At 43.7% G+C, this 26,527-nt stretch overlaps 1 protein-coding gene across 8 annotated transcripts in view; it reads right to left on the bottom strand.

Annotated features, from left to right (window-relative positions):
* Window positions 1-26,527, bottom strand: part of plch2a (phospholipase C, eta 2a) — a 192,437-nt gene that overhangs the window by 96,705 nt on the left and 69,205 nt on the right. The window contains exon 1 of one of the 8 annotated variants that reach the window (XM_046366275.1): window positions 6,679-7,081. The exons of the other annotated variants lie outside the window; for them this stretch is intronic. Coding sequence (XP_046222231.1) covers window positions 6,679-6,721 — 43 coding nt within the window. The 5' untranslated portion in view covers window positions 6,722-7,081. Of the gene's footprint in view, window positions 1-6,678; window positions 7,082-26,527 lie in introns of those variants that run through there. 8 annotated transcript variants of the gene reach the window in all.

Raw genomic sequence — 26,527 nt, 5'->3', positions numbered from 1 at the left:
CGAGGTCGGGAATGAAGAGTCTATTGTCTATGATCTGTTTACGTGCAGTCTCAACCTCCTCATTCAGCCAGGAGCTACAGTACTGGTTTGCTTTGTCAATTCCAATTTGCTGAACCCTTAATCAATTTGCTGTTCTTTATGAGCAGGAGCTGCCACGGAAGATGCCGTTCCCTTATGGAGAAATAACCGTTTCCATAGAACTGGCTCAAAGTGAGTCATGACTTCATCTCTAGAGGAACTACATCCCGTGACGTCAGGGAGGTGGTTGAACGGGAAGTAAAGATGAACAAGTAAAGATGTGCATTTTCCGTGATCTTCATTCTTCATCAGGCATCAGACAAGTGACTATAGGTTGTCTGATGCACCTTTGGCTCAACCAACAGAGTCGGCGCTCTGTCAGGGACTTTTTGAAACAGACATAAACCCAGGCATTCTGGGATATAGGCTCCAATTCAATCATTAGGTGTACAGGATAACTACAGTACGGGTTCCCTCAAAATGTTTACACTGTATTGTAACTACCAACACGTGTTTTTTGTGTAGCCAATGACAATGACCATGACAGGAACAGTTTGCGGAGAGTGTCCATTTTTCATGTTGCGTGTTTTAACTCCTCCGATAGTGTAAACATTCAGAATGAACCTGCACAGCTCTACTTCATTTATCTGTAAGTGATTGGTCCTAGTGCTGTTGTTTACCAACCTCATTCAGTGTACGATGACACTATTCTGGGCGCCGTGCTGGGGATGTAAGTGTGTGTGTGTGTGAGCTGAAAGTAAAAATGTTTTTGGAAACATTTCTGTGGAAATTGTTAAAAGTCGTTTATGGGCAGAGATTTGTCTGGTTTGTTTAACTTTTGCCATCATTAAAGTGACAAATCTGATTCTCCAGATCACCCTGTTGTCGTGGAATTGCCCTTTACCAGCCTCCTACAGTACAGTCCTTCAGCAACGTTCAATGAGACTATTCGGGGCGCTGTGCTGGGGATTCAAAGCTGGCTATAGATTGTTATACTAACAGATTTAATGGTGATGTGTAGGAGTACTTGCAGCGCACCTTATCTCGCAAATAACCAGGGGTTCTTACAGGCCGCCCACACACGCTCAATCAGGACCTTTGGTTCCAGCCACTAGTGGTCAATACCCGCAGAAGTACAAGTGGTGTAGGTGTGTGTGTTTGTTTGAGTGAACTCAATAGAGGTTCTAGGAAACCACAGGAGAGTGCATTTGTGCAGCCTTGTATGGATGTTTGAACGGGACTGTGGGCCTTCTTAATCGCCTCCATGGATTTCTTGTAGTGTTGAGCGCCCTGGTCAGTCCACCTTGCTAAACCTCTGGTGGGACGCCAGGCAAAGCTAATGTTTCCCGGTCACGGCTCTGTGCAGGCCACACCAATCTTGACAACCCATTTCTGTAAGGATCTCACTTTTTGTACAAGGGCATTGTCATGCTGAAACAGGAAAGGGCCTTCCCCAAACTGTTGCCAAAAAGTTGGAAGCAAAGAATCGTCTAGAATGTCATTGTACGCTATAGCGTTAAGATTTTCCTTCACTGGAACTATGGGGCCTAGCCTGAACCATGAAAAACAGCCCCAGACCATTATCCCTCTTCCACCAAACTTTACAGTTGGCATTATGCATTCGGGTAAGTAGCGTTCTCCTGACAAACCCAGATTTGTCCGTCGGACTGCCAGATTCCAGAGACTCCAGAGAACGCAGTTCCACTGCTCCAGAGTGGCGACGAGCTTTACACCACTCCAGCCAATTTTACACAACGATCTTAGGCTTGTGTGCAGCTGCTCGGGCATGGAAAACCATTTCATGAAGCTCCCGACGAACAGTTCTTGTGCTGACATGGTTTCCAAAGGTAGTTTGCAACTCGGTGGTGAGTGTTGCAACCGAGGACAGACGATTTACACGACACGCGCTTCAGCACTCTGCGGTCCCATTCTATGAACTTGTGTGGCCCACCACTTTGCAGCTGAGCTGCTCCTAGATGTTTCCACTTCACAATAACACCTCTTACAGTTGACCGGGGCAGCCCTAGCAAGGTAGGAATGTGACAAACTGACTTGTTGGAAAGGTGGCATCCTATAACAGTGCCACATTGAAAGTCACTGAGCTCTTCAGTAATGTCATTTTACTGCCAATGTGTGGCTGAAATAGCCAAATGCACTCATTTGAAGGGGTGTCCACATACGTTTGTATACCTATAGTGTGTATGTTGATCCTTTGGATGAGCTCCGACAGAGCTCTCTACTGGGGTTATGTTAAGGGTAAGTTGTAAAGCCTGAGAACCTATTCCTTAGAAACGTTCTCTGAACACAAGTCATTGGGTTCAACAAGCATCATCCCGCCTCTGAAAATGATCAAAGAACATTCCCGGAGGGAATTCTCTCAGGGCACTCTGTCGGACAGCTGGACTGAAAATACCAATTAAAATGTCCTACCTGAGAGAGATGTCTCCGCCATCTTGGTTTGCTCCTGACAAGGACACTTCAGACAAGACTAGAGCCCTTGCTGCATCGGTGGGTTCATATCAGTGGACGGATGGACAGTCAGACACAGTCTTCATTTTTCACCAGCCCTCCCTCGTACCTTTGTTACCTCTGTTCGCTCCTCTCTCCTTGGGGTCTCGGCTAAGAAAGGTTCGATAATAGCTTGTTGCTTTTCTGTCATCCCTCTCACATCATCCATCTCCGTCTCACATCATCCAGCCCCCAGTGCTCTTGTGACCTATCCAAAGTGTTACGTAAAGCTGCCGAGATGCCTGGTACTCCGCTGTGACATTCTTCTCACATAGCCTCTAATGAAACGCCGGGGTGAGGGCTTAGTGAGTTATTTTACCCAGAAATCAACTTACAACCCAGGCTGCTTGCCGATGTGCAGCAGAAGTGCTGCTAGTACCATAGAATAGCATCTTACATATTTTTATACATTTTTAGAAATGTTCTGTGAATTGGATAGTGTTTTTCACCACACGATGCTGTAAAAAGTTTGAGTGTGTGTGTGCGCAAGTCTTCCAAGCACAAATCAATTGACTTCGTTCATTGAAACCATACGGCTCCCTAAGCAAGTAGAATAGCTAACAAAAGACACAACAAATGTCCTCAGAAACCATTCTATTCCTGGTAACCGACCACAAAATGCAGCTCACACACACACACACAAGGGCTTTTCATGATGTTTCTATCTTAAGAAGTAGATATGTGAACTGGGAGTCTTTCCAAACACAATGTCCTTTTTGCTTCTGGGATTTGAAGGTTTTGTTTTCAGCATTAGGACATTGAATCCTACAGATGAAGTACCATATGTGTGTAAATAAAAAATACATGGGAAAAAAGTATTACATTTAAAAAAACTAGCAATTATAACTGAAAGAGACACATTCCCCCCAAAATATACATATTTGACAATATCCAAATTTGGCTAAACACACATATTGTTCTTCATTGAAAGGGTTCAAGTGTTCAATGAAGAATTTGATCTCATGCACACAACCGTTTTGTTGTTGTGTGTTTTCGATAAAAAGTTGCTTGTTCGTTGTTGCCAGACATCACCATGAGGTCACTGTTGGCAATACCAGCAGCACGTTCCATGGATGATTTGAAACACAGTTGACTACCATCAGTCTTCCCCTGTGTGAAACGTGGAGCTTGTGTTTGAAACACATGTACGACAGGGAGTCTTGTAAAAGCCCAACAAAATGACCCTTGGCATAAAAAAAGAGGGTACATCTTCCAGGTTGCTAGTTATGACTATTGACTCCTCCTATATTTTTCTAAGGGATTTGACATGAATTACAGGAAAACCTACTGCAGCCTATATGTTAAAAAAAACATACAGTGGTATCTAGTATATCACTTGGTCCATTTTGTTAAAAATTTCACTCACTTGCTGAGAATCCATTCACCAATCTTGATATGAAATGGTTTTGCTTTTTACTAGACATTATCCAATGAAATGATTCATTTTCATAGGCCAGCCTCGTCGTATTGCTGTCTTAAAACGATCTACCTCAGTGTCTGTCCCTTGTATTCCATTTATATTCCGTCACAGTCAAATTCACAATGGGTTCCTTTCGATAATTTGGAGCTTTGCGATAGGATGGGTCTCTATGTGGTGATCCAGGATGAAAGTCTGCCTCACCTCAATGTCTGCGGCAAAGAGAGGACTGTGGAGGAAGAGAGAGCGAGAAGAAATGAACATGGAAAGCATTCTTTAGTGCTGTCGCTGCTTTGACTTTAAGGGAGGTTAAATGAGTTGCTCAGGCAAGAATTTCAGACAACCAGATGGCTGTTCAGTTAATTAACTAACAAATATTGAGAAACAATATGCCATGAATGACAATCAGACACACCCATTTGCTGTACCATGCCTGCAGCCTCTAGGTGCATCTAATACAGGTATCAAACCTAGAGTTGCCTAGAGACACATGCAGGTGTTTTGTGACTAACTTAAACCAAAAAGGCTTCGTACAGTTCTAAAACTCAGAACTGTCAAAAATCCCATCGATTGCCCTTCAGAATCGTTCTGACTGATAGCAATGGAAGTATGCTTGCCAAACTCCATGTTACCATTGGCAATACCAGCAGCACGTTCCATGGATGATTTGAAACACAGTTGACAACCATTAGTCTTCCCCTGTGTGAAACGTGGAGCTTGTGTTGCAACACATGTACGACAGGGAGTCTTGTAAAAGCCCAATAGCCAGCCAATAAGTCTAGAGGAAACGAGGTCGATAGGTGATGTCAGAGTAAGTGGTCATAAAACGATCAATCGGTAAGAGGTTATGTTCACAAGCAAGAGGTGACTAGCGAAATTACTTTCCATTGACATTTAAACACTCTCCAATAGACTTTCTCAATCTTTCAAATTGTCACACAAGCATTCCTTGGTGTTCTTTTAGATATAAGATAAGTGCTTACAATCACACTCTTTTGTATCAAAGCCTACTGTTTGTAGCACTTAGGCTAGCACGTTCACTCTGTTAGCATATTCACTCTGTTAGCGCGTTCACTCTGTTAGCGCGTTCACTCTGTTAGCGCGTTCACTCTGTTAGCGCGTTCACTCTGTTAGCGCGTTCACTCTGTTAGCGCGTTCACTCTGTTAGCACGTTCACTCTGTTAGCACGTTCACTCTGTTAGCGCGTTCACTCGGTCCTGTAGCTCAGTTGGTAGAGCATAGCGCAGGGAAGTGGGTTTCACTTTGTATGCACACATGACTGTAAGCTTTGGATAAAACGTAAATCACTTTGTTAGCACGTTCACTCTGTTAGCACGTTCCCGCTAGCACGTTCCCGCTAGCTATTAACTCCATTGTGTGAGCGCTGTACAGCTTGGTCTTGCTGCGTGTAACTTCAAAACACACGCGTAGCATGAGCGCCACAGTTTCAAAATCAGCTTAGGGAAAAATAAGCACTTTGCACTCCGTTTTGACACTTCTTACATGTGGAGCGAGGAGCATTAGCGCACCATTTTGTTTTGGAACGCTGACAAGCGCTCAATCGTGTTAGCGCCATGTGCCTTTGTTGGCCTGCAATGCTGCTGCTGCCGTCGCTATACTGCATCCTCTGTGCCAGGGTGAGCTGGCACTAATTATGCCTTGGTTACCTGGGCTTGGGGGAGTAGGGAAGAGAGGGGTGGGGGAGGATTGAGGGAAGAACAAACCCCTGTTGGAGACAGAGTTGTCAAAAATAGAGTTGACCTCATTGCCCCTCCCTCTTTTTTCATTTTCCCTTTCATAATTCTCCTCCTACCATTGTGTATCCCTATTTCCTTCAATGCAGGTGAAAAAGTGAGTTACGCATACTTCCTTAACACACTTCCTCCCAGGTGATCACCTTTAAAGGGGATATAGTGTCTTAACAAACCAAGCAGAAAGATCTTCAAAACCGTATGAGATCAATAATGAACGACTTGGGCCCCACAACAGGACAACCAAAGGACACACATCCCTGGGGCGGCAGGGTAGCCTAGTGGTTAGAGTGTTGGACTAGTAACCGGAAGGTTGCAAGTTCAAACCCCCAAGCTGACAAGGTACAAATCTGACGTTCTGCCCCTGAACAGGCAGTTAACCCACTGTTCCCAGGCCGTCATTGTAAATAAGAATTTGTTCTTAACTGACTTGCCTAGTTAAATAAAATTTTAAAAATCACAAAGAGCCATTGATCTGGGTCTGGAGACAATGAGGGCAACAACGCTCTTAAATCTGTCCCGAGTCCCCAGTCCTCATCTACATTCCTTCGGTACAGCAGCCCCCCAGAACACACCGCAAAGAAACTGTACTGTAGCCGAGAGAGATCACGGTAAGGTCCTCTGAGGCATTCAAACCTGCGATTTTCAGCATGGAACCCTTTAAAAGATTTATTCGGTGGCTTCCCAAATGGTGGACATGCACACAGATATTCATAGGAGGGCAGCCGTGCAAAAGAAAATTGTGGCTCGTTGTCTGCAAAAAAAGGAAGGCACATTATCAAATAATAACAGGAAAGTGGAATAACAGAAAATCTATGGATTCTTTCTGAATTGTCTTGAGAGAAAGCGAGAGCATTCAACAAACGATTGAACTCCTCTCTGCTTCGTTCGCCCACCCCTCCTCCGAACCACAAGGAACTTCTTGCCGCACGTTGGCCTACTTTTCCCCTTGCGGAAGTATAAAATCGGAAAGGCTCCTCTTACCTTTCTCCGGGCTGAGGCTTCGGATATTGCCGGAATTCTCCATGCTGTATTATCCCCTAAAGAACAGGCTCCAGGTGCTGCTAAAACCGAGATGGAAGTGCTGGGTTCTCCTGGCAGGAGGGCTGCTGATCTCAGGTCGGAGGAGGACAGGGGGAAGACATGTCCCACGGGTGTCATTGCAGAGGTGTAAAAGCTTATATCCCTTGATCTCTCTCTCTTTCACCCTCTCTTTCACTTCCCTGTATAGCTTCCCCTCCTCTTGTTCTCACAATCTGTCTCCGTATCCCATCACTCACTCCCTCTCTCCCTCCCTTTATCTCCCTCTCTCGGCCCTCAGAAGACTTGTGCGGGCAGTCAAGTAGGCAGGCAGGCTGCGGCTGAGATGCTGTGGTGAATTGTGTGCTATGGTATAGTTATGTACTGTACTGGCCGGGGCAGCGAGGAACGCCCGGAGAGCCTGGGGAGCGTGCTCAGTGCAGTCAGCCTCTCACAGCTCTTGTGTGCCAGAGAGCCCTCGCTCGGCTCACAGATCACCTGGGAGAACAGGCGCTTTTAGAGAGAGAGAGGGGAGGGGGCGAGAGAGAGAACAATAGCAAGAAAGAGAAACGGGAAGAAATTGAGGAGAGAAATAGAGGGGAGGAGCAAGATAGGCAGGAACACGCGGGATGAAGAGAGAAAGGGAGACAGAGAGAGAGAGAGAGAGCGAAAGACACAGAGCATCTGTGATTTGCGGAGCGAGTTCTCTTCTACACATGTATTATTCAGGAAGAGGCTGCTGAAAGAGAGAGAGAGAGAGAGAGAGAGAGAATGACATTTTAAATGTCTTTATTCTTTTGGAACTTGTGTGAGTGTAATATTTACTGTTCACTTTTGTTTATTTCACTTTGTTTATCCATTTCACTTGCTTTGGCAATGTAAACACATGTTTCCCATGCCAATAAAGCCCCTTGAATTGAATTGAGAGAGAGAGATAGAGAGAAAGAGTGTGGATGGATGCCTCCCCCCTGTGGCGTGGGGTCGGCAGGGGGAGAGAAAGGGAGAGAGGGGGCTGTCATGTAGGGAGGTGTGTATCACTTAGTAACAACAAACTACAGCACATTAGCTAACTCATGAGAGTGTTGAAATGTGGCAGGACGTGGGCTGTATGTTTTGCCTCCAGATGTACTGTAATAGGAGTAGATTAAACTAGGTAAATTCTGATTTAATGTCACAGACTGATCTGTTTCACCCGTCTTTGTGCTTGTCTCCACCTCCCTCCAGGTGTGGCAAATCTTCCGCATTATCCCTAGTGTATTTATATTTGTCTGTTGCTAATTTGTTTTTCTTCGTGAAACCTACCAGCGTTGCTCCTGTCTGTTGTAGTTCCTGTTTTCTAGTTTTTCCTGGCTTTGACCTTTCTGCCTGCCCTGACTCTGAGCCTGCCTGCCGTTCTGTACCTTGCCACAACACACTGGATTATTGACCCCTGCCTGCCCTGACCCTGAGACTGCCTGCAGTTCTGGACCCATCTGGATTACTGACCTCTGCCTGCCCTTGACCTGTAGTTTTGCCTGCCCCTGTACTAGCAATACACGTGTGTTACTTCGACACTGTCTGCACCTGGGTCTTACCTGAAACGTGATAATATCATGGGAAAACGGGCATTATTTTGTGAAAAGGCCTAGGATAAAAAAACGTATTGTAATGTAATGTGCAACCATGAATTATGTTTACTGTGTAGCTAGCTAGCTTACTGTAGCTATATTATTCAAGTTCTTTGTACATTACCCTGAAAAGTGAGACCAAATGTCTGGGTCATTTCCAGTTGAGTCTTGTTAAAAGCAATTCAGTAACACTTGCGAGATGACTGACACTTGTCAGAATTCTATTTGCCTCCAATTGCTGGCATGGCATATGAATGAGCTAAAGGATAGAGAGCGGACACATTTCTGCAGTGAAATCTACACAGAGAGACAGAAACCGCATCCCATAATAATAATAAAATACTTTCCGCTATGAATAGTGAATAATACATGGCCTGATTAGCCTTGATCCATCCATGTTTCCCAACTGCAGAAACATGAAACAATCTGAAGATGTATTTTATTTGGACTTTTGGCCACAGTTCACCTCCAGACCTCAACTGAACTTGCAATAAACCACAAGCCATTATTCCTTAGCCAATGACTGTCTTTGTGTACAGTAGAGCCATAGGTTGTCGTGCTACACCTCTTGCTGCTTGAGTGAGCCTCAGTACGGTGCAGCATCTGTCCATTGAGTCAGGTTGTTGGACAGAGACAGAGAGGAGAGGGGTGGTGAGGTTGAGTGAGTTAAGAGCACTGTACAGTCCATAAAGGACAGGCTAATGGCCTCTCAGAATGAGGCTAAGGGAGACAGACCACCATCCAGACTCACTAGTGAGGGCTGGAAACAGCATGGGGGGGATGGGCGGAACATTGAGGGCTACTATGGTGCCTAAGACTGGGTCCTCAGGTGCTGTTATAGGGGGGCATAGCGATGGGGGGGGGGGGGTCTGAGAACCTTTGTAAGTTGTAATGCAGAGATGGCCGAAGTGGGGCTGGAAAAAGAAGGTTGTCGGTTTTAACTTGGTATTTACTTCAAATCGTTGAAGAGATGGAGACAGACTTAGTCATTACTACCGTATTCACATCATCATGACCTAATAGATACATTTGTATGGTGATTTATTGAATGACTGTATGTATGACTAGTGCCGTGTTGGGATAAAACACGAAACCAAAGAAATCGTAACGAAATGGGGAGGGACTACCAGAACTTGTCCAATAAGAAATGCTCAATTTTGTTTTGTGTTGTAAAAGTGTTTTTTTGTTACATGCCCTACAGGTAACTGAGCACTATGAAGGGTTGACTACCTGCTATGCGGATTAGACTTTAAACATCGGTAGGCGTATACTCTATGATTGGTAAAGATTGGGCAGCACGCTCAGAATTGGTTGGCTGAAGGCCTGAGGAGTTTGTCACTCAGTCCACATTGATTATACTCTGAGGAGTCAAACTGGTGCCAACCAACTGTTATAGGATGTTTGTACGCAGCCTCGCAGTTTGATGTTGGTGTCTTTTGGACAAATGTCCAATATAGTCATTTGTGAGATGTTAACCGATTTGCGTTAAAGAAGGCATTCCTTCAAATGCAGCATGTATTAAAATGATCTATGTGCATAATGTATAATGAAACATATGGATGTCTTTATGCGTAAGGATTTCAAACACACATCACAAACATAATCTAGATCTGTAAATACAAAAACCACACTCCCTGTTCCCAATACACTGTCATTCCCTGAACCAAATGGTTTAGATTATTTCCCTCAAAAAGGTTGGAGCGCCTCAACACAGACCAGACGCTGATCACAGCTGTTAACTGACAATGGCCTCGGCTTGATAGCCAAGGCTCAGCTCAGGCAGCCACAGCCACATTTCTAACATTTGTATTCCACATCAAGAGAGATATCACACCCCTTTGAGGTCCCTGTTATTGATGAATCATTCATGGCTTTCGGCTCTGTTCTGGTCGGCTGTGGAGACAGAGAGTGATGGTCAGAAGAAGCGTGTTGCCATGATCTGACCTCTCCCACTCAGCCGACTTCAAAGAAAAATCTGGGTCAAGCTCAGCTCAGACCCTTTTTGTTAAAGTCCTTAAGGAAGTACATTTGTCTTTATCTCTAGAGTGTTGTTCACATCGGCGAAGTTTGATGTTATCTGGACATAACGACAAGGTCGTTGAACACAGAGCGGTCGATACCTCCCGAGCACAGATACCAGCGATGTGATGTCACAAAAGCCGCAGTACCGGCCTATAGCTGATAAGAAACTATGGACGGAGTGGCACGGAAAGCGCAGATAACATGGCAGATTGACAAAAACATCACAGCACTTTATACGCTCGATAGGCGCAGACGGGTCTAAAAGTCGCAGTGGGGGCGATGTGTCGAAGCGTCACATTGATTGAAGCCAGGTTTCCCTTTTGTGTGATGGGAAAACACAGAAAAACTAATTGGCAACCTGAAAAACATCTTAGTCTTTGGTTTACAAGAGAATGGCTGGAAATGGCTGCTTGTGAACTGTGAGGTGTTAACTGTTCTCAGAGTAGATGGGAGCCGGTGTTTCGTTTGGAAGCCCGTAGAAGAGGTTAATAACCTTTCTCTGTGGAGAGGAAGATCCAGCTGTGGTCATTGACTTTCTCATCATCAGACCTGTGTGTGTGTGTGTTTCTCATCAGACCCGTGGCCTTGTAGCCCTGGGGCAATGGAATAAGGAAGAGGCCCTTCCCTCACCCCTTTTCACGACACACCATGGTGAGAGAGGTTAGATTAGAGAATGGGTTGGACAAAGCATGGGCCTCTAATGTAAACATAAGGATTGATTTCACCCACTGGTTGACACACGCATGCACACACATGCACGCACGGACACATATACACACACACAAACACCGAAGCCATGAATAAAGCCTTTTATTCATACCACTGGATTGATGTGGCTTTATCATTATGCTAGGCATTTCACAGTAAATTACCTGAAAATGATTTTTTCAGGGTCGGTCAAAAATAGGTTTGTACATTTTTGGGAATATTCAGAGGTGGAAACTTTTCGTGGGAATTGAAGGGAATAAATGGGAATTAACGGAAATATATGCAAATTAATATTAATACCATTTAAATGTAGATGTTTTTTGAATTGGATATATTTACCATATCATATGGAGACAGAAACAAACATTTTACCTTATCATAGGTAGACATACTTGCAAATGATTAAATCCTTCCAATAGAAAAACAAAAATTTTATTAGATGAGTTGACTCTTCCCATGCGATAATTTCATTGAACAACAAAATAAAAGGGAGTATTGAATGATCCCCAATGATCCATCACATCTCCCAAAAACGTTTTCAACATACATCTGTAAAATGATAGAATAGAAACTAAAGCTTTGGTTGTCTTCCTCTTAGGCTTCGATGTCTTCCATGTCTTTGACCTCCTCAATGTCCACCTCTTAAACATCAGACTTTGAGACCTCCTCATCACTGTCACTTTCCAACCTTGTTGAATATGGCTCATTGTCAGGCTCAAAAAGCATCAAATTTGCCCAGATGGCAACCAACTTGTATTGCTCAGCCTGTAGCGTGCTTTGGTGTATGTGTTCCCAAACAAGGACCAGTTGCGCTCTGAGGTGGCTGATGTTGGTGGGATTTGGAGGATGATGAAGGCAACAGGGGAAAGAGCTTCAGATCCACAAAGTCCCTTCCACCAGGTGGCTGATGAGATATGTTGGCACGACTGCCATATTGCATCTCCATCCCAAAGCCCTTGCTTGGAACCTTGCCCTCATCCAGGCCAAGGTGGCGAGACAGGGTAGTGATGACACCATAGGACTTGTTGATCTCTGCACCAGACAGGATGCTCTTGCCAGCATACTTGGGGTCCAACATGTACGCTGTGGTGTGTATGGGCTTCAGGCAGAAGTCTTCACGCTTTTTGATGTATTTCAGAACAGCAGATTCCTCTGCTTTGAGCAACAGTGAAGTGGGCAGGGCCGTACAGATTTCTTCTCTTACATCTGCAAGCAGAGTTTGAACATCAGACAGGATGGCATTGTCTCCCTCAATCCGCGCAATGCCTACTGCTATAGGTTTCAGGAGTTTCAGGCTGCTTACCACTCTCTCCCAAAATACATCATCCAGGAGGATTCTCTTGGTGGGGCTGTCCATATCGGCACACTGTGAAATGGCCATTTCTTGGAGAGAGTCCTTCCCCTCCAGGAGACTGTCAAACATGATAACAACACCACCCCAACGGATGTTGCTGGGCAGCTTCAATGTGGTGCTCTTATTCTTCTCACTTTGAGGTAGAGGTAGATTGCTGCTATAACTTGATGACCCTTCACATACCTAACCATTTCCTTGGCTCTCTTGTAGAGTGTATCCATTGTTTTCAGTGCCATGATGTCCTTGCGGAGCAGATTCAATGTATGAGCAGCAGCCAATGGTTGTGATGTGAGGGTAGGACTCCTCCACTTTAGACCAAGCAGCCTTCATGTTCGCAGCATTGTCTATCAGCAGTGCAAATACCTTCTGTGGTAAGGTCAAAGGTCATTGATGACTGCCTTCAGCTCATCTGCAATGTAGATACCGGTGTGTCTGTTGTCCCTTGTGTCTGTGCTCTTGAAGAATACAGGTTGAGGGGGGGAGATGAAGTTAATTATTCCTAGCTGACGAACATTTGACCACTCATCAGCGATGATTGCAATACAGTTTGCTTTCTTTATGATTTGCTTGACCTTCACTTGAACCCTGTTGAACTCTGCATCCAGCAAATGAGTAGATAAAGCATGTTTGGTTGGAGGGGTGTATGCTGGGCGAAGAACATTCAGAAATCTCTTCCAATACACATTGCCTGTGAGCGTCAGAGGTGAACCAGTTGCATACACATCTCGAGCAAGACATTCATCAGCATTTCTCTGACTACGTTCCTCCATTGAGTCAAACGTCTGATTCCAGGAGGACATGAGCTGTTGCTATCGATAAGGTGTCTGATACATCATTTTCACCTCAAATAGAAGTAGAGGGACTTTTGTCAGAGGTTGATTGGTGTGAGCGCTGAGGGAACTTTATGCACTTGGCCAGGTGATTCTGCATCTTTGTTGCATTCTTCACATATGATTCGGCACAGTATTTGCAAATGTACACAGCTTTTCCTTCTACGTTAGCTGCAGTGAAATGTCTCCACACATAAGATAGTGCCCGTGGCATTTTCCTGTAAAGATTAGAAAAAAATGAGTAAAAAAACAAACAAATACAATTCCATGTACTGATAAATAGTTAAGCAGTTAAATTAAATAACTCCTTCGTAAGATAAATGTGTTCAAATGAAACATGTATGGAAACAGGTGAATTAACACTCCTCAGTTAGTAGGCTCAAGCAAGCTAAAATCCACATGGTAGCAAAAACTAACTAGCAGAAATTGTTAACAAGTTAGAAATGATTTAAACACACTTTTCTGTAGGCTACTATTTACTAGTTAACAAAAAATCATGTATGTCAAATAAAATATATTCACCCCACCCAGTATTGTAATCAAAACGTACCAGAAAGCATGTAGTCCTTGGATCAGACAGTGTAGTAGTGTGGGTTCAATAGCATCTCATTAGTGTGCAAGATCTTGAGAATCAGCTGTACATGTGATGGAAGAGTGCACTGCACATGTGATGGAAGAATGCACTGTGCATGCAGAGGGTTGCAATTCCATTGAATTGGGGAAAGTTTAACCAAAATATGCCACAAGACCTAGATTTGCCTTACGTGTATCCCACAAAAAAAGGTTCACTGTTACAAGCTAACTTTGTGATGAATTTAAGCAAAATTACCCAAATTAATTATTAAATTAACTTCCCATGGAAAATTTCAGGAAAGTTACCAGAAAGTTTCCGACCCTTTGCAACCCTGGTCAAAAACAACATTGACGTTCTCAGCAAAACGTTCATGGGGTGAAACTCAACAGCATACCTTAACATATATGCTTTCTTCATTGCGTTGGAGGAGGAAAGTTGTTTTGGTAACTTAGTTAGAATAGGTTAGCAGTCTGGATTGAACAAGGCCCCACGTCTTTCTCTGCTGGATTAGGACTGCGCCTCTTACTACTGGACCACTGTGGGTTATAGAATAAAGAGAACTGCTCATAAATCGAGCTGCCAGAAATATTTCATGCCTGACGTATCTTTGACAGTCCATTTTTACAACAGACAATAAATACGTTATGACAGAAGGCAGCCACTTACAGGTAGCATGCACAACCATCTGCTCTGCCGTGTAAAACAGACCATTTGGGAAATGTTTTACTTAGAAACGCATAAGATGCACAACCATGCTAATAGCATATGGTGGCTTAGCTATATAGTTAGGAGTCATTTTTAAATACAGTGTTTGGTGAATGTGTTGCTTGTATACAGTTTAAGCATAATATACATCATTAATTATGTAAAACAGATTTGCCAATATTATTCAGTCAAAGTTATCACAATCAAAGGCTTCTCAGTTGATAAAAATGGTAGTAGTAAAATACACTGCTATTTCACCAGTGACGTTATATTCTGCAATCCCAAACAAAAATGTAATACGCTTTGGCGTTTTCAAACAATATATATTGTTTCCGAAGATCATTCACCAGCCCTGTATAACGCAATGATTTCTACCTGACACTTGAATGCAATTTGCATTTCTATACACATCAATGGAGGGAGTATTAATATCAGAGACAAGTGGAGATGAGGATTCTCAGTCCTATTACCATAGTCTATGTGCCCTTCTGTCGTTCTGTCTGCACAATGCCAAATGTGCTCTTAAACTCTATACGCAGCGCCCTCTAGTGAACTAACACGCCTCTCACAAATTGTTTCGATAGAGAGGACCGTTCGTCAGTTGAGGCTGCTGAGGGGAGGACGGCTCATAATAATGGCTGGCAATGAGCAAATGGAATGGCATCAAACACCTGGAAACCATGGAAACCATGTGCTTGATGTCATATTCCCCTCCAGCTATTCCTATAAGCCCGTCCTCCCCACCAACCTCCTGTGTGTTTCGCATGTCACTTAATGTTTTGTAACTAAATTATGAGTAGTGTTGCCTTTATTGGCGCGTGTGTGTGTGTGTGTGTGTGTGTGTGTGTGTGTGTGTGTGTGTGTGTGTGTGTGTGTGTGTGTGTGTGTGTGTGTGTGTGTGTGTGTGTGTGTGTGTGTGTGTGTGTGTGTGTGTGTGTGCATTATGCCTGTATATGTAGCGGGTGTGTCAGCATCCACCTCGCTCCTCGTAGAGACCGTAAAAGGAGACGATTCTAGTGATGACAGGAAGTCGCTAAGAGAACTCTACTGGGTTCTCTCTATTCACCTAGTTGTTATCCCAACCCTGAGAGACCATAAAAGAAGAGGATTCTAGTCATGACAGGAAGTCACTAAGAGAACTCTACTGGGTTCTCTCTATTCACCTAGTTGTTATCCCAACCCTGAGATACCGTAAAAGGAGAGGATTCTAGTCATGACAGGAAGTCGCTAAGAGAACTCTACTGGGTTCTCTCTATTCACCTAGTTGTTATCCCAACCCTGAGAGACCGTAAAAGGAGAGGATTCTAGTCATGACAGGAAGTCACTAAGAGAACTCTACTGGGTTCTCTCTATTCACCTAGTTGTTATCCCAACCCTGAGCCACACACAGTGGTACCCACCCAGAAATATCTCCTTCCAGCTGCTAAAATGAGGGAGAGAAAACTGGAGAGAAGGCAAGAATAATGGGGGGTGTTAAGTTATGATCAGCCACATATATAAAAGTGCTTTCGTTACATCTTTCCTTTCGAGTGAGGTCATTTACGCTAAGCCATGCCTCGGCCTTTCTTTCTTTGTCCCTCTCTCTCGCTCTCTCTCCCCTCGTTTTGTCTTCCTCTCTCCCGTGAGTGAAGCAAGGGCAGCTAACTCCAGACCTCCAGTAGACCTCCATCACGTCAAGCTTGACCTTGGCTCACCACCACCACCATGCACTTGGTTCACCACCAAGTGCATATAGTCATCCGTGAAACATCCATGAGTTAATCCAACATACAGTTTCACCACATGGAAGATATTCTGCTGTATGTATAATGAACCACATACACGGTATATCAGCAAATGTCAAGGTAATGTAGAAGCAACAAATGCTCTCACATCGCCAGCTCTTCGTCCAATTGCACAGATGTGTTACATGGTTGTTATTATGTAACGCTGGGGAAACGTTGAGTGAACTCATTCAAAATAACCCCTGCTTCCAGACCGGCTGGCTGCTCACGGACAGCAAATCCCATCATCCATGTGATTTAATCCAAACTTAATTCTAGGGGAAATAATGAATGTATTCTCTTTAGGGAAACGCTTACGTAACGTTCAAACACAGCTAAAGGTAGTTGTGTACTTTCCTCTGTGAGGGATTGGTGGCCTTTGGTTGAAATTCTCCCTATTGGACGTCAGGAAGGAAGGAGGACTTTGGGCATCCAGGTTTATGGGTCGGTGTGTAGCCAAAAGAAGACTGTGTGTGTGTGTGTGTTTCTACACTGGGACTTACCTCCGCAGTCTCCCATAGAGACTGTAATAGGTTCAGTATGGATAGACCTTTTGTTCGGAAACTACTCAAACACTAATAACCAATGCCTTTTGACCATTAGTCGCGCCCAGTTGTCCATATCCGTTCTGATTATAAGTAAAACAATATTATACTGTGCCTTTCTCAGTTTGACAAACAAGTCAGGAATGACTAACAACCCACCAGCAAAGGGTTTTCATATACACTGAGTGTACTAAACATTTGGAACACCTCCCTCCTTTAGCCCTCTCTACAAGATGTCGAAATTGTTCTGACCCAGATTCTGGATGCTGACCCATGTTGACTCCAATGCTTCCCACAGTTGTGTCAAGTTGGCTGGATGTCCTTTGAGTGGTGGACCGTTCTTGACACAATTTTTTTTTGATGAACTATTTCTTCACATTATAAGCACAGCTACGCGCACACGGCAAAGCGCGAATGTTTCATTAGCGGAAAACACCATTATCAAAAGAGGCCGCAAATGTGATTATGCAGGTAATGTTTTTATTATAAAGGTGCATTTTTATGGTGAAAATGATCTTCCCCAAGCTTGAAACTGACGCGCTGCTTATGTATACCAGTCAGGCTCTATACCTCTTGTAAAGCGGATGAATGTGCTTCATTTTAAGTTATTTGGCCACTTTAGTTGCGATACAAACCTTATCAAAACAGAAAGGCCTATGGGCATGAGTTATGAATGTTACCCATCAGACTATTATTGATTTAATCTCGTCTTTACATTTACTAAAAAATATGTGTGAAATGTAGAATGGACCATTATCATCCACCTGTCTCGAAAACAGGGGCAGCGGGAAAAATACATGTCATCTCTGCACTTAAATAGCGAATGGAGGACGCTTTTCCTGTGGTTCATTTTCATGCCAGAACAGGTGGGCTCTACTCCTGTTGTAAAGTGCTTAATATTGTGTGGTGGTAATACAGTCACCGTATCAGCCCTTCACCTGGCACATACTACAACACCCCTACCACGGCACTTCAATCTTTTGTCATGCCCATTCACCCTCTGAATGACACACCATACACAATCCATGTCTCAATTGTCACAGGGCTTAAAAAAACATTCTATAACCTGTCTCCTCCCCTTCATCTACACTTATTGAAGTGGATTTAATAGGTGGCATCAATACGGGATCATAGCATTCACCTGTAATCACCTAGCCTCCCAGAGTCCCAAACAAACTGGATTGTGTCCCAAACGACAATTCCCTTTATAGTGCTCTACTGTTGACCAGGGCCCATAGGGAATAGGGTGCTATTTGGGACGCATCCCGGGTCTCCTTGGCATAATGTGGCCACTCAAGGAGACCATTAGGGCTGTAGCTGATCCTATGTCTCCCAGACACTAACCTAGCTTTAGCAGTCATGGTCAAGATGAGGAAAAAAAATACTGTCGGGGGGAGGTTCTCTCCTGCACTGTTGAACCAATCCAGTAAATGTGGAGGAGGAGTTAAGATTGAGTGTCGCCTTCTTATAACATCCAAGAGCAGAAGTCGAGTCACTGGCTCCCTTTTCCATTTCCCCTGAAAACTGGATGCATTTGTGCTTTGAGGTAGTGCAGTGGGAAACTGGGTGACTCAGTGGGGAGACTAGGGGAAGTAGGATTGGGGTCAACAACACAGTGAGAGACCCGAATGAAATATATTATAATTGGTAATCCAAACTGTCACGTAATAACCCAATGGGCCAATCAGAAGGGTGCTGGATGGGACTTAGTCCCATAAACGTTATGTTCAAGGTGAACCACAATTTGAGAATCGTGATTCAACTTACTTCCTGCATTGACTGAATTGAAAACTGAATTGACCTTATCCCTGGCTGATATGGAAGAGAGTTAGGAGCGGGCTTGCGTCCGTCCACAGGATGCATTGTAAGTTATACCCATCACCAAATGGCCGTTCCATCGAGTCTTACTTAAGCAGAAAGATACTCTAATGTACTTACTAATGCAAAAGGACAGCACAGCAGTCAACCCACTCTTACATTTCCACAACTACTGCATACAGTGAAATGGAGATATGACATGTAAATGCATTCAACCATCATTACCATCTCCTAGTAGTGTGCACGCTGTTAGGACATGAACCTAATAAGACCCCCAGATCGCATTTCAGACCTACTCACTCTGTACTGTATGATTACAACATTAGCCCAAATGGCCATTCATCATCTATGTGCTGTGCATGTGTGCCTACGTGTGTATGCGTGTCTGTGTGTGTATATATGTATTTGTTACTGTAAATGCCCCCTCCCTCCACTCAGTACCTGGACTTGGTTTTGAGGTGTGGTCAAATTGGGACCCAAGGAAAGAACATGAATAATTAGGGAGGGATCGAAATTTACCTGGAGGAAAATGGGGGATGGTCATGCTTTTTCAATTTCAGTCAAGGGGAGAGTTTAGTCATTTTTTTAATCATCTAGTCCATGTCATTTGAAATTTCGATATTTCTCAGTGTTTTAGAATGAGTTGCTTATTAGACTGTATATCAATGTGTGCCTGATGCCACCCCTCATCTCTGATGAGCGCAATATCAATTGAGCCTATAGGCCATTTAGTGTGGTCTCAATAAAGTGATCCATAGCCTACTGTATATGATACAGGCTACAAAGTGCATGCTGGGAGAAGCACAGAGCAAAGTTATATTTCCAAGACAGCTGCCGTGATGGGAGTAAATAAAACTCAGCTGCATTAGACACTGCAGTGGATATTCTAACCCTGAACCTCGGCCTGCAGTGAGCATGCTCTGCTCTTGCTGATCAAAAACGTGTTGGTGTGCTGCTTAACCAACGGCTGCGCTGTGAAGGGCTATGGTGGTAGGTCAGGACTAGCCTATCCTCTATTCAGTTTGAGAAGGACCGTGTGAAGATGAGAAAGAGGACCATATAGCGTGCCACTACAATAATTGATTTTATTAAAAACAACATGTTTCTTGCTTATGATGTATTTATCAGAGTTACTGACCTCACAATAAGCCAGATTCAACTAACTTACATTGTGGTGCTGAAACCTGAAGCAGTGTAATGATCTTCTTCTGTTGTTAGAAGAGAGACAGACCGAAATGCAGCGTGTAGGTTACTCACACCTTTTAATGAAGCTAAAGCGGTACATGAAATAATTGAAAATACAAAAACAACAAACAAGTGAAACAAATTACAGCCTATCTGGTGACTAACACAAAGACAGGTACAATCACCCACGAAATACAACACGCACTCAGGCTACCTAAATACGGTTCCCAATCCGAGACAACTAGAATCAGCTGACTCCAATTAGGAATCGCCTCAGGCAGCCAAGCCTAACTAGACACACCCCTACTAATACACACTCCTAATTAATACAAACCCCAATACGAAATACAACATACACCCATGTCACACCCTGGCCTACCCAAACATATAACAAAAACACAAGATACAATGACCAAGGCGTGACAAGCAGCAGCACAATCAGAAATGGACAGCTCATGATGCTGAAAGTAGCCAAATTCCAATAGGCATTATTCATTTCAAAATGTTAATTTTATGAACAACAAAGGGGCTTTGTGTTGGAGCCTATGTCTTCCTATTTAAGAAATAAGAGGTAGGCCTACCTGTTTGATAGATTAAATGAGGCTATAGGCTGCTTATATCACAAGATGTCTCAGTGAATTCCATCATGCACTCTTTAAATAGCCTACCTCTGTGTCAGTGAAGGGCTGTTAAGTTAAAACCAAGACTCAAATTGTGGTGGTATGTCATAGGCCTACCTTTTATTAAAGAAAATGACTAAATGCACAGGCCCTTTGTTCGTTTAAGACTTTGAAGAATATAACACCGATCAGATTTATATAAAGCGATCTATAACAGAGATTTGGTCTGCAATGCTGGAAACCACCTGGAAAATACCCTGGAAAGACGTGACTCTGATGCATATGTGGATATCATTGTTTTTTTAAATTTGACATTCAGAGGCTGACTTTGCTTGAGAAGTAATCTAATTCGGTCACCATCAATTGATTAAGCTATTCACTTTCTGTACAATAGAAGATGTTCAAACCCAGACAGCCTTTAGGGAAACACTTGTGACCTTCTCTCATTGAATTAAGCCACGGAAGAAGAGTAGCTAACAGTGTGTGTGTGTGTGTGTGTGTGTGTGTGTGTGTGTGTGTGTGTGTGTGTGTGTGTGTGTGTGTGTGTGTGTGTGTGTGTGTGAGAGAGAGAGGGGGAGGGGGGGTAAATTCGTACCACGACCATAACCACACTTGTGGGTGCCAGTAGGGAGTTATGCTTTACAAACCGCAGTGCTGGCCGCGTTCTATTTTATGAATGAAACCCTTACTGTGCAGTGGCACATTGATCTCATGCATATTGTACCTCAATCTCCTTCAGCTCATAGAAATCAATAGCACCACAGCCTCAGGGTATAGCTCCACATTTCAGGCCATCCTTTCCAGGGGAACCTGGAGGTCAAGGTCTCCCCATCTGCACTTCTCATTACTTTTAAAGAGATTTACAGAGATCGAGTCAATCCACCCGCCAGAGTCTAACACTGAAGCCTAATCATTATTGAGTTCGTTCAACTTGTGTCATCGGGTGTCTTCATATGTCTTCATAAAGTACTTGGGTAGTTCTGCATTGGTTTGTACACATGAGAATGATTTGCTCGTAGGGGATCTGGTCAGGGAACTCCTGAGCTGTTGTGGCCAGGGTGGGTGAACATTGAATCTCACCATTGTGCATCAGGCCAAATTAACAGTGTGTAGAGTTATGTGGACACTTGAGAATAATACACTCTTAGAAAAAATGGTTCTTAGGCTGTCCCCATAGGAGAACCCTTTTTTGTTCCATGTAGAACCCAAAAGGGTTTTTACCTGGAACCAAAAGGTTTCTATCTGCAACCATAAAGTGTTCTTCAAAGGGTTCTCCTATGGGGACAGGCGAAGAACACTTTAAGCTTCTAGTTAGGACCTTTTTTTGCATATATATGTTATTCTGCAGATACTGAATGATATCTTCTAACATTTAACCCACCACATTGTTTTGAACCAGACCAAATTACGTTAAGGGCCACTAGTTTAGATGTATTTTAAAAGGCTAAATGACTTGGGTAAAACGTGTCAAATTAGTATTATTGGAAAGGCCAAATAAAAAAGCTATTAAAATGCTACGCACGTCTTTTATGGAAGGTAGTTGACTTTAGTGACATTGGCATTTATATTGATGGCCACACATTCACAGTGCCTCTGGTCAAGTCAGATACATGGACTGATGATGGCAGGGGATGCTGGAAATTATTCTGACTTAAATGACTAACTGGATGACTAACTCTCTCTTTCTTTCTTCCAACCTGACCAGGTGAACGTGCCGGCATCGAAGAGCTGGCGAAAAGTGATTGATTAGTGTCAATATACAGTGTTGACAATGTTCCGTGTCATTTTGATTTTGGCCACTGTCGGTTTCTTTTTTCTTACAGCGGTATGGATTGGCCTAGTCTTCTAGATCTTCCCATTCATGGAGGGGTTGCCTGCAATGAAGTGTCATTCGTTAAATACCGGACACGGTTATAGAGTAATGAATTGGATTGACTCAATGTAAATGAACGGGCTATCAATCAAAGCCATTGTGGAAGACAGAATTCATTCAAGCTTCACTTGAAATCATGTTAAGATGAATAAATACAATTTGTAGAATTTAATGGCAATTTCAATGGGAGAACTAGAGAATTAGAGAGTAACAGCTGTACCACAGAACTTCCGCTTCAGTTCACATTGGATTCTTCCAGAGCTTTCTTTCTTAATGATTTTCTTTCTCAGTGGTTATCTGATAGGGGTGTAGCAGCCTTTAGCTGTTGTGCTGCAGACAGTGTCCCAGTGTCACTCTTCAAAAGAAGAGAACACCACTACAGCAGCTGCCACTGAACCACTTCATTATTGATGTTGGCTTCCAAACAGCGGTTGGCGTCTAATCTGAGGAATGTCAAACATCTGACATTGGCGTTGTATGGTCGATCCCCTGAGATGATAAAACATTGCCTTGGCATTTTGTTTCACAGACCTTAGTTCCTTTTTAACGTATCATAGCAGCGTGCGCTGTTAATTCTAACTTTCAAAGGTGCGAAGCCACATCATGTGGCGCTATACACAGTTCATCTCCCAAACTCTGCAGGCTATTACACCATGTTAATGACTTCATAGCTGACGCTACAAATCACTTATTTTTGTCATTGCCAGTATGTGGGAGCTGCCGACAGCCTTGGCAGAGAAGATAGCATTTGAATTGTGTGTGTGTGTTTCTGAATAGAGAGTTCAGAGATAATGTAAATACAATTTTCAAATTATTAAATCAAATTATTAATCAAATGAGGAGGTGTATAATGGACAGCATTTCATTTTGCCAGTATCACCCTGCATTACTTTATAATAGACATTATTTCATTTTGCCAGTATCGCCCTGCATTACTTTATAATGGACATTATTTTTCATACAAATACACCAAGGAAGCAGAAAAGTCTTATCATGTCACCGTTTTCCATCTGTTGCAATGTCCCTTTGAGTCATTTGAATAGTTTCTCATAAGACTCTGCATCCCTGAGGAAGGAAACGGATGCTGTATGAATTAAACAAGAGTAGTTCCTCAACGGACTTCAAAGACCTGTGTCAAAGTCAAATAGTGAAGACTTCCTAGAGGCTGACAACATCCAGGGTTGGCTGGTGTGCCCAAGAAAGTGAAAGTATGCGCAAACCAGCTGGGTGATGTTTTTACGGACAATTTCAATCAATCCCTATCCCAGTCTGCTGTTCCCACATGCTTCAAGAGGGCCACCACTGTTCCTGTTCCCAAGAAAGCTAAGGTAACTAAGCTAAATGACTATCGCCCCGTAGCACTCACTTCAGTCATCATGAAGTGCATTGAAAAACTAGTCAAGGATCAAATCACCTCCACCCTACCTGACACCCTAGACCCACTCCAATTTGCTTACCGCCCCAATAGGTCCACAGACGACACAATCGCAATCACACTGCCCTAACCCATCTGGACAAGAGGAATACCTGTCAGGACCCGGTTACGAACCCGGGTCTTCGGAGTGAGAAACAGTCACTTAACCAACTGAGCCACGAATAATCGGCAGAAGATGAAGCAGACACAGCAGTACTTGAGACGGTGTGTATTTAATGAAGTAAAAAGTGAAGTTCTTCAGGAAAAACATGTAACTCCACAACCTCAAAAGGAATTCCACAAGAACAAAGGTAATTCTCCAAGACAAAAAAGGTAAATCCACAAGGTGGAAGGTATAGCACAAAAAGCCTCAAAAGATACTCAAAAACAAACAAACAAGAACAAAAAACAGAATTCCACAAGAGAGTCCACCGGGATTAACAAGAGTTCACAGAGTACTAGGGCTGGGTGCTAACATACAAACACAGAGCAAAGAACTGAGGAAAACAAAGGGTTTAAATACAATCAGGGGAAATGAGGCACAGGTGCAAATAATAATGGGGATCAAGGGAAAACAAAAGGTCAAAAGGCACAATGGGGGCATCTAGTGACCAAAAACCGGAACAACCCTGGCCAAATCCTGACAATACCTATGTAAGAATGCTGTTCATCGACTACAGCTCAGCATTTAACACCATAGTACCCTCCAAACTCGTCATTAAGCTCGAGACACTGGGTCTCGACCCCGCCCTGTGCAACTGGGTCCTGGACTTTGACGGGCCGCCCGAAGGTGTTGAGGGTAGGAAACAACATCTCCACCCCGCTGATCCTCAACACTGGGGCCCCACAAGGGTGCGCTCTCAGCCCTCTCCTGTACTCCCTGTTCACCCCTGCGTGGCCATGCACGCCTCCAACTCAATCGACACTACAGTGGTAGGCTTGATTACCAACAATAATGAGACGGCCTACAGGGAGGAGGTGAGGGCCCTCAGAGTGTGGTGTCAAGAAAACAACCTCACACTCAACGTCAACAAAACAAAGGAGATGATCGTGGACTTCAGGAGTAGTGAGTAGTGGGGAAAGTGGAAAGTTTTAAGTTCCTCTGCGTATACCACAGACAAACTGAAATGGACCACCCACACAAACAGTGTGGTGAAGAAGGTGCAACAGCGCCTTTTCAACCTCAGGAGGCTGAAGAATTTTTGCTTGTCACCAAAAACACTCAAACTTTTACAGATGCACAATCAAGAGCATCCGGTCGGGCTGTATCACCACCTGGTACGGTAACTGCTCCGCCCACAACCGCTAGGTTCTCCAGAGGGTAGTGAGGCCTGCACAATGCATCAAACAAACTACCTACCCTCCCAAGACACCTACACCACCCGATGTCACAGGAAGGCCAAAAAGATCATCAAGGATAACAACCACCCGAGCGAGCCACTGCCTGTTCACCCCGCTACCATCCAGAAGGCGAGGTCAGTACAGGTGCATCAAAGCTGTGACCGAGAGACTGAAAAACAGCTTCTATCTCAAAGCCATCAGACTGTTAAACAGCCATCATTAACATTGAGTGGCTGCTGCCAACATACTGACTCAAATCTCTAGCCACTTTAATAATTAAAAATCGGATGTAATAAATGTATCATTAGTCACTTTAAACAATGCCACTTTATATAATGTTTACATATCCTACATTATTCATATCATATGTATATACTGTACTACATCTTGCCTATGCCGTTCGGCCATCACTCATCCATATATTTATATGTACATTTTTTTATTAATTCCTTTACACTTGTGTGTATAAGGTAGTTGTTGTGAAATTGTTAGATTACTTGTCAGATATTACTGCATGGTCGGAACTAGAAGCACAAGCATTTCGCTACACTCGCATTAACATCTGCTAACCATGTGTATAAGACCAATAAAATTTGATTTGATTTTGATTTCAACCTGCTTAAATGAATACCGCCCCATAGCAGTCACGTCGGTAGCCACGAAGTGCTTTGAAAGGCTGGTCATGCCTCACATCAACAACATCCTCCTGGATACCCTAGACCCACTCCAAATTCGCATACCGCCCCAACAGAGTCACAAATTACCCAAATGCACTCCACACTGCCCTTTCCCACCTGGACAAAAGGAACACCTATTTGAGAATGCTGTTCATTGACTACAGCTCAGTGTTCAACACCCTAGTGCCCACAAAGCACATCACTAAGCTAAGGACTCTGGGACTAAACACCTCCTTTTGCAACTGGATCCTGGACTTCCTGACAGGCCGCCCCCAGGTGGTAAGGCTAGGCAACAACACATCTGCCACGATGATCCTCAACATGGGGCTCCTCAGGGGTGCGTGCTTAGTCCCCTCCTGTTCTCCCTGTTCACCCATGACTGCGTGGCCAAGCACGACTCCAATACCATCATTAAGTTTGCTGACGACAACAGTGGTAGGCCTGAATACTGACAATGATGAGACAGCCTATAGGGAGGAGGTCAGAGACCTGGCAGTCCCGTGCAAGGACAACAACCTCTCCCTCAATGTGAGCAAGACAAAGGAGCTGATCGTGAAACTTTTTTTACTCCTCAAAAAGTCAATATTTTCTTAAAACTGCATTCTTGGTTAAGAGCTTGTAAGTAAGCATTTCACGGTAAAGGTCCACACATGTTGTATTCAGCGCATGTGACAAATACAATTTGAGTATACCACAACTTGTGCATTGTCTGAAGCAACTTTAAACACAGTTGTAAATAAATTGATCACAGGCACAAACTATCACTGGCCAGACCAG

Source organism: Oncorhynchus gorbuscha, linkage group LG10 (assembly GCF_021184085.1).
Source record: "Oncorhynchus gorbuscha isolate QuinsamMale2020 ecotype Even-year linkage group LG10, OgorEven_v1.0, whole genome shotgun sequence".
Lineage (NCBI taxonomy): Eukaryota > Metazoa > Chordata > Actinopteri > Salmoniformes > Salmonidae > Oncorhynchus > Oncorhynchus gorbuscha.
The sequence above is the reverse complement of the archived record's forward strand: the minus strand, read 5'-3'. Positions and strand labels throughout refer to the sequence as shown.